The 9,684-nt window shown below is 39.4% G+C and overlaps 1 protein-coding gene across 7 annotated transcripts in view; it reads right to left on the bottom strand.

Annotated features, from left to right (window-relative positions):
• Nucleotides 1-4,488: 4,488 nt before the first annotated feature.
• Nucleotides 4,489-9,684, bottom strand: part of F8 (coagulation factor VIII) — a 166,848-nt gene continuing 161,652 nt past the window's right edge. For all 7 annotated transcript variants that reach the window (XM_085684580.2, XM_085684583.2, XM_085684579.2 and 4 more), the window contains one exon: nucleotides 4,489-5,175. In XM_085684580.2, the coding sequence (XP_085540706.2) occupies nucleotides 5,020-5,175 (156 nt within the window). In that variant the 3' untranslated portion in view covers nucleotides 4,489-5,019. The remainder of the gene's footprint in view (nucleotides 5,176-9,684) is intronic.

Here is a 9,684-nt window from a genome sequence, read left to right as displayed (position 1 = left end):
ATAGGTTTACCTTTATAAGTTACTTGACCTTTTTCCTTTGCAGCTCTTAAAATTTTTTCTTTAATATTTATGTTTTGTGTTTTGATTATTATATGGCGAGGGGATGTTTTTTTCTGGTCCAGTCTATTCGGTGTTCTGTATGCTTCTTGAACCTTCATAGGAATATCGTTCTTTAGGTTGGGAAAGTTTTCTTCTATAATTTTGTTGAATATATTTTCTGGGCCTTCGATCTGCAGTTCTTCTCCTTCTTCAATCCCTATTATTCTTAGATTTGGTTTTTTTTATTGTGTCCCAGATTTCCTGAATGTTTTGTGAAGAGAATTTGTTGGATTTGCCGTTTTCTCTGACCAGAGCATTTATTTTCTCTATGGTATCTTCAGAATCTGAGATTCGTTCTTCTATCTCTTGTATTCTATTGGTTATGCTTGATTCTGTAGTCTCCGCTCGTTTACCTAGGTTTTCCATATCCAGCCGGTTCTCGTTTTGTGTTTTCTTCATTGCCTCCATTTCAGTTTTCAATTCTTGGACTGTTTCCTTTACTTGTTTGATTGTTTTTTCTTGGTTTCTCAGGGTATCACTCACGGATTTACTTATTTCTTCAAACTTTTTGTTATATTTCTCATCCATTTCTATACTCATTTCTTCAAACTTTTTGCTATACTTCTCGACCAGTTCCTTAAGGGAGTTATTCATATCCTGTTTAAGGGACTCTATTGCTTTCATAATGGCACTTTTTTCCACTTCATCTGGGTTAGAGTGTTCAAATCCTTCTGTTGTAGGGTCATTGGGATCTTATATTTTCATGTTGTTTTTCAGATTGTTGGAGGAGGTCTTGCCTTGGCGTCTGCCCATCTCTTCGATCAAATGCTCTCTATTGGAACTTCTGGTATCGGGTCAGGTTCCCTTGTTGGGCAGGGAGTTCACTGATAGAATGCCTACCTTTCCCCAAGCAGGGTATTGAACCACAGGCACTGCCTCTTTCCGGGATGCCCCTATAGAGCAGGCCCAGTGTGCAAGGCAGCTGAGCTGGGGAAATTTTATGGGCTCAGTGGGAGGGGAGAAATATAGAAATTTGTACCTGGATGGAAGCTGGGATGGCAGGTGGGAGAGCCTAGCAGGGTAGAAACAGCACTGCAGGCTGACCTGGGAGTCTATGGGGTCGGGGAGAGTCCTAGCTCCCCCTCGCCGGGCCCCTGTCGTGGGCCCGAATCAACTCACCACTCCGAAGGCCCTCTGGATAGAAACTGGGATGGCTGGCGGGGAAGCTAGCAGGGTGGAGCCAGCAGAGCAGGCTGACCTGGGAGTCTATGGGGTCGGGGAGAGTCCTAGCTCCCCCTCGCTGGGCCCGCGGGGACCCGAATCAACTCACCACTCCGAAGGCCCTCTGGATAGAAGCTGGGATGGCTGGTGGGGAAGCTAGCAGGGTGGAGCCAGCAGAGCAGGCTGACCTGGGAGTATATGGGGTCGGGGAGAGTCCTAGCTCCCCCTCGCCGGGCCCGCGGGGGCCCGAGTCAACTCACCACTCCGAAGGCCCTCTGGATGGAAGCTGGGATAGCTGGCTGGGAAGCTAGCAGGGTGGAGCCAGCAGAGCAGGCTGACCTGGGAGTCTATGGGGTCGGGGAGAGTCCTAGCTCCCCCTCGCTGGGCCCGCGGGGGCCCGAATCAACTCACCACTCCGAAGGCCCTCTGGATAGAAGCTGGGATGGCTGGCGGGGAAGCTAGCAGGGTGGAACCAGCAGAGCAGGCTGACCTGGGAGTCTATGGGTCGGGGAGAGTCCTAGCTCCCCCTCGCTGGGCCCGCGGGGGCCCGAATCAACTCACCACTCCGAAGGCCCTCTGGATGGAAGCTGGGATGGCTGGCGGGGAAGCTAGCAGGGTGGAGCCAGCAGAGCAGGCTGACCTGGGAGTCTATGGGGTCGGGGAGAGTCCTAGCTCCCCCTCGCTGGGCCCGCGGGGACCCGAATCAACTCACCACTCCGAAGGCCCTCTGGAGAGAAGCTGGGATGGCTGGCGGGGAAGCTAGCAGGGTCAAGTTTATATTTTCTTATTGATATATTAAAACTATGTCTTTTAGAAGAGTATTATTATTAGAGCTGAGTAGCATTCTGTAGTAGGAGGCTGCCTGCTTGTTTCCCGACCACCCAGGCTCCCAAAATAATCACACAGAAACTGTATTAATTATATCACTGCTTGGCCTATTTGCTCTAGCTTCTTATTGGCTAACTCTTACATCTTAATTTAACCCATCTCCATTAATCTGTGTATTGCCACCTGACTGTGGCTTACTGGGTAATGTTCCGGTGTCTGTCTCTGGTGTGGCTACATTGGTGGAGGAGGATCTTCTGTCTATGTGTTACTTTCATTGGTTAAATAAAGAAATTGCCTTGGCTTTTTGATAGGCCAGAATTTAGATAGGTGGAGTAGACCAAACAGAATGCTGGGAGAAAGAAATCAGAGTCAGTCAGATGTCATGGCTCTCCTCTCTGAGAAGGATGCTGATTAGACTCATGCCGGTAAGCTACAGTCAAGTGGCAATACACGTTAATGGAGATGGGTTAAACTAATATGTGAGAGTTAGCCAATAAGAGGCTAGATATAATGGACCAGGCAGTGTTTAAATGAATACAATTTCTGTGTGATTATTTCAGGTGTAAACTAGCCAGGAGGCTGGGAGCTGGGCAGGACAGGAAGCGGCCCGCTGCTCCTTTTCCAACACTACATGGCTTCTCCTCAATCTGCCTTCTTCCTCCCAGCCTTCAGTTTAGTTTTCCCTGCCTACCTCTGTTCTGCCTTGCTCTTATATAGGCTCAAAGCAGTTTCTTTATTCACCAATGGTATTCACAGCATACAGAGCAGAATCCCACATCTGCATTCCATTATAAATATATATGTATGAATATACCAAATTTTTATTATCCATTCATCTGTAGATTCTAATTCTTTGTCATAGTAAATAAAGCAGAATAAACATAGAGGTACATATATCTCTATGGCAGGGTATAGAGTTCTCTGGGCATATGTCCAGGAGTGAAACAGCTGAATCATATTGTAGTTCTATTTTTAATTTTTTGAGAAATTTCCAGATAGATTTCCACAATGGTTATATTAATTTGAGTCCCCACTAACAGTGAATAAAATATGTTTTTCCTTCACATCCCCTCCAACATATTTTATTAGATTTGTTGATAATTATTATGACTATATTGTGATGATATCTCAAAGTAGTTTGATTTGCATTTTCCTGATGTCTAGGGATATTGAACATTAAAAATTAGTTATTGACCATTTGTGTTTCATTTTTTGAAAAGTGCATTGTGTTCAATTGTCTATTAGTTTATTAACAATTTAATTTTAATGGTATTTAATTTCTGTGGTTCTTTGTAAATTCTGGATATTTATCCTTTTATGAAGAGTAGCTGGTAAAGACTTTTCTCTTATTATGTGGGCTGTATGTTAACTGCTGATTATTTCTTTTGTTATACAGAAACTTTTTATTTTCATGTAGTCCTATCTGTTGATACTTGGGGATAGTTCCTGTGCTGTTGGTGCTTGATTTAAAAAGTTCTTAACTACCCTGATACATTGAAGGGTATACCCTATGTTTTCTTCTAAAAGTTTCAGTGTTTTAGGTTTTAAATTAAGGTTCAAATGAAGGCAAAATTAGCAGGAGCGTGAATAGACTTAGAATGTATATTAAGCGAAGTCACACAGTCTCAGAAAGGGAAAAACTGCATATTCTCTCTTTTATGCAGAATCTAGCCAATAGTATATGTATATATGTAAACAAATGTACATTTTGGTATAGTATAATATGAAGGAATGAGAACAAGGAAGGCTGAATATATGGGGGTCAGGAATGGTTGAATGCAGGTAATAGTCATGAGCTATTTAAGAGGGTATAAGCTAATGATTTTTCTTGTTCTGATTCTGTCATAGATTTTTTTGGTTTTGGTAGTGCATAAAGTATATTTGATACTGAAAGCATAAAATTTAGTGTGATGCTTCACAGCTTCCATTATGAATGTTGAGACTTCTGTGTTTAGAAAATGTAGAATTAATAACTTAGTAAGTTTCAGAGTAGAGTCATATACTATTGTATGGTTTTAAATAAAATAATGGTGGCATGAACAGTGTGCAGCAGAATGAATGTGGAAATCTGAGAAGGAATGCTGGCATTGAATTGGTGAGGAAATATCCTTGTGATTGAAAAAGAATGGCCCTCATAGGCTCATATATGTGAATTCTTAGTCATCAGGGAGTGGAACTACAAAGAAGGATTAGATGGTGTGGTTTTGTTGAAGTAGTTGTGCCATGTTGGAGAAAGTGTGTCACTGGGGGTGGACTTTGAGGTTTAAAAAGCCTCAAATGCCAGGTCCAATCTCTCTCTCTTCCTGCAGTCTGTGGATCCAGATGTAGAACTCTGTGTAGGCAGAGGCTGTTTGTTTGTTTCTGGCCACCCAGGCCCAAAATAATCACACAGAAACTATATTAATTAAAACACTGCTCAGTTTATTAATGCAGGCTTCTTATTAACTAACTCTTACATCTTAAATTAGCCCATTTCTATTATTTTGTATTCTACGATGAGGCTTGTGGTTTACCAGTAAGGTTTTTGGGTGTCTTTCTCCTCCAGAGGCTATATGGCATCTCCCTGACTCCACCTACTCTCACTCTATATCTCTTGCAATCTAGCTATAGTCTGCCCTGCTATAGGCCGAAACAGCTTTTTTTAAAAAATTAACCAATTGTATCAAAACATATTTACAGCATACAAGGGAATCCCACATCAACTCGTCACTACTTCTCCAGCATTATGTCTGCCTACAAGGTACTATGCACCCCACTATGATTATAATTGAGTAAACCTCTGAAATTATAAGCAAGCCTCAATTAAATGCTTTCTTTGATAAGAGTTGCCATGGTCATGGTTAGTCTTCACAGCAATAACACACTGACTAAGCCAATCCTGGAACTAAAGAAGGAGGCAAAGGGTAGTAAGCAGAGGATGCAGAAGCCACCTCAGTACAGCTGTTGGGCCTCACATCCCAGAATCTCAAGCCTCAGGGCAATTTGGTGCTCCCAGACCTGAGGGTGAATTCGAAGATATCGAGTGAGTAATGGTGGGTCTAGAGAATTTACCATAGGTGTGGATGCATCCTGATTCCCCTGAAAAACCTAAAAGAGGATAGACAGTATTTATTAATTGATTGACAAGACACAAACACCATTTATACCACCACATTCTTGCTAGAAGCCTCAAGTTCAGTTTCTTCTTGCTCTTTCCCCTTTTTGCATCTGTCACAATGCTTATCACAAATGAGTGACTTACTTCAATTGACTTTTAGCATTTTAAGATTGAACTCTGGGCGATTAGATAAACCATGAGCCAGAAAGTTGTTTTGACTTGTAGAATTGAGATCGACCCACTTATCTGCTATGTAGGACTACTCTATCTATGCCTTATATCTGAAAGATTTTTACTCATGTCCAAAAATCTCAATGAAACAAAATGCTTTGTCTGAATTTGTATGTTGTCAGGTAATCTGGAGGTTGGAGTCAAGACTCAACTAGTTGATGCCACAGACACTGAATTTGTTATTATGGGTACAGAGTAAACATTCAACAAATGGTAAGTACTGTTATTAGTCATATATGCTGTTTTCACACATGTTAGATAGAAAGTTGGGAGAAAGTCTAAAATGTCTTACCACATTATAAGACCACTTGTAAGTCAGTCATATTTGAGGAAATGAAAGTGCATTGTAAACTACCAGCACTCTAGAATTGACAGAGACATCTTGCTGCCTGGACAGTCACCCAAAGTAAGTTCACAGTCAAAAAATTCAAAGAAAACACAATAATATTCATAATCCAGACTTTCTACGTATTTTCCATCTTTATGTGGCTTATTTTTTACTCTATTACTTTTTAATATTTATTTTATTATCTTTACTCCTTTAATCTATGACTGTCTGTACTGTGTCTCATTTTTTTCTTTTATTAGATTTTTTTTAAAAAAATAATACCAATCCAGAGGGGGAATGCTGATGTATTTGACTGCTTCTGACTGTCCGGCCTACTTAGTCCAAAAACATACAATCTGAATATAGGAATGAAAAATGTAAGCTATTCATTACTTTTCTGCAAATTTCTCTATTAGTTTTTAAGTTTAAGAATGCTTTTACTCTGTAATCTGGTAAACGTATCATAGTGAATTTCTAAATAGACAAATATCAATGGGAAAACTATACAGAATTCAAATTTAAAACTGAACGGGATGTAAAGAAGGACAGAGGGTCATAGCTAATAGAAGAATAAAAAAGTCTTTGATTTACAAAATAAATACCAATCCAAATTCACACTCCCTTCCCTCCTCCCATCTCTTCCACATACCCTTCTACCCTACTTCTTCTAATTCGAAGAGAGAGCAAGACATCTTTCCCTGTGGAAGGTCCAAGACCCTCCCCACTACAACTATGCTGAGTAAGGTATGCATCCAAAGAGAATAGGATCCCAAAAAGCCAGTACATGCAGCAGAGACAAATCCCAGTGCCACTGCCAGTGGCCCCTCAGTCTGCCCCAGCCATACAACTGTCAAACACATTCAGAGGGACTAGCTTGGTCCTATGCTTGTTCCTTCCCAGTCCTTCTGGAGTTGGTGAGCTCCCATTAGCCCAGGTAAACTGCTTAAGTGGATGAACCCCTCATGGTCTTGACATATTTGCTCATATTCTCATTACTTCTACTCTTCAACTGGCCATTGAGAGCTCAGTCCAGTGCTCTGATGTGGGACTCTGCCTCTGTTTCCATTTGTTGCTGAACGTAGGTTTTATGGTGATATTTAAGATAATCATCAATCTGAATACAGGGCAATGCCAGCTTGGGCACCCTCCCAACTATTGCCTAGGATCTTAATTGGGGCCATCCTTGTGGCTTCCTGGGAATTTCTCTAGAGCCATGCTTCTTGCCAACATCATAATGGCTCCCCCAATCAAGACATCCCTCTTCTTGCTCTCATATCTGTCCCTCCTCCATCTCGACCATCCCATTCCCTCAAGTTCTCCTCAACCCTCCCTTTCTCCCCGCCTCTTCCTCCTCTTCCTCCTCTTCCCCTACCTCTACCTCCCTCCCATGTTCCCAAACCTGTCAGGTGACCCTGTCTGTCTCCAACCCCCAGGTGGGTCCATATATGTTTTTCTTTGAGTTCACCTTATTACTTTGTTTCTCTAGGATCATGAATTATAGACTCAATGTCCTTTGTTTATAGCTAGTATCTACTTATGAGTGAGTACATATCATATTCATCTTCTTGGGTCTGGGTTACCTTACTTAGGATAGTGTTTTCTAATTCCATCCATTTGCATGCAAAATTCAAGATGTCATTTTTTTAAAGCACTGAGTAGTACTCTAATGTGTAGATGTGCCAGACTTTCTTTATCCATTCTTCAGTTGAGGGGCATCTAGGTTGTTTCCAGGTTTTTGGCTATTACAAATAATGCTGCTATGAACATAGTTGAACAAATGCTTTTGTAGTATGAAGCTGCCCTACTGATTTCCAAAGTGGTTGTACAAGTTTGCATTCCCACCAGCAGTGGATGAGTGTTCCCCTTACTCCACATCCTCTCCAGCATAAGCTATCATTAGTGTTTTTGATCTTAGACATTCTGACAGGTATCTCAGAGTTGTTTTGATTTGCATTTCTCTGATACCTAAGGAAGTTGGACATTTCCTTAAGTATATTTTGGCCATTAGAAATTCTTCTGTTGAGAATTCTCTATTTAGTTCAGTGCCCCATTTTTAATTGGGTTATTTAGAATTTTACTGTCTGATTTATTGAGTTCATAATCCAGACTCTTTATGTATTTTCCATCTTCATGTGGCTTATTATTTTTACTCTATTACTTTTAAATATTTATTTTATTATCTTTACTTCTTTAACCTATGACTGTATTCTGTCTCTTTAAATACTTCATTTTATTTTTCTAAGCCATTTACTTCCTTTTATGACTCTCTTTATTATTTATCTTCTCTCTCCCAAGCCTATGCACATTTTTTTTAAAACACACTGTGACCCATTTTGAGGTCTTTTATGTCTGAATTTGTCTTTATTGCATATTTTTAATTATCTTTGGACCAGGAGAACTTTTTTATTTAATGCTAAAAGGGCATTGCTAAGACCAACTCCATAGTTGGAAGGAAATTATAAACACCATATATACTAAACATTTCATATACTAAACATTTCAGCATTGAAAACCTGAGAAAAGGATCATTTTTCTATATACCACAGACTACAATTATTATGCCCAACAAATGTAGCATTAATGCAATATTATCTGATAATTGAAGTTTTCAGTTATTATAATAGTATCTTACATAGTATTTACTATTTAGAATATAATAAAAGATCATATATTGTATTTCTTGAATCATTTTTAAATTTTCTTAAATCTAAAATAGAGAGCTGAGAAGATGGTTCAGTGGATAAAGCATTTGCTGCACAAATGTGAGGGCTGCCGTTCATATCCCTTGCACTCAAGTAAATGTGAAATGGATATTTAGCCCATCTATAATCCCAACTCTCAGGAGGCAAAGACAGGGTATCTCTAGAACAAGTTGACTAGTTAGACTAGCCAGAATTAGTTATCTTCAGGGTAAGCAAGAGACCCTGCCTCATAATAAAGTGGAGAACAATAAAGGAAGATACTTAATATAAGTTTTTGGTTTCTGTACACATAATATACTTCCCACATACATACATATGCAAAATTAAAAAGCAACTCCAAAATTAGATTCACAGTCTTTGCTCTTTTTCATCCATTGTGACACTGACATCTTTAAAAGTCCAGAATATGTATGGTACAGCAAGGTCAGAAATTCTAAATTTGAATGACTTCTCATTAGATAAGTAGAATATGTGTCCTTTCTGCACTGCATCAAAGGACACTTGATATGCCAGTCTGTCCTATTATTGATTGTTCTAATTTTGATCACTTGGTTAAGATTGAGACACTCAAAACTTCTATTACAAAAGTTATCAAATTCCACTTTCTTAACAATCTGCAGGGTAAACTTAAATACTATGTCAATGTTTTATTTCTCAACAAACCTTCACCTAGTGGTTTTTATTATTCATTCAATTTCTTTACAAATATTAAATGGTACAGGATGGTTTCTAATTAAATTTATAATTAATTTTATTGAATCTTTTATGTTTATTAGCCAATATTATTCTGTGTGAAAGTAGAAGCTCACTTTCACCTTTTAGTAATTATTTTTTACTGTGATTATGAATTCATGTATTCTTTCTTTATTATATTTGCTACAATCTATTACCATCATTATTCTTTTTGACTAGCCTGAAATAAACTATATATTTCAGGATGGCCCCAGATATAAGGCATTCCTCTTACCTCAGCTCCTTAGTTCTACAAGCATGAGTCAATGAACCCTGCCATTATCTTTTTGATGTTCAAATTTTCTCAAAGTTGGCTAACAGAAAGCTCTTCAAGTAAACTCCTATGTTCTTTTTAGGACCCCATTAACCTTATATTCTGGCACATGGAGATGTTTCAAGATTTCCAGGCAGTTTACTTGTCTCAGAAATTGTCATTCTTAAATAAGCCCAAACTTCTTTTACTGGAAAATGGTAGAGACCAACATCTGGGCATGATGTGCTCATTG

Source organism: Myodes glareolus, chromosome X (assembly GCF_982192425.1).
Source record: "Myodes glareolus chromosome X, mMyoGla1.1, whole genome shotgun sequence".
NCBI lineage: Eukaryota > Metazoa > Chordata > Mammalia > Rodentia > Cricetidae > Myodes > Myodes glareolus.
Note: the sequence above shows the minus strand (reverse complement) of the source record. Positions and strands in the feature narration are given on the sequence as shown.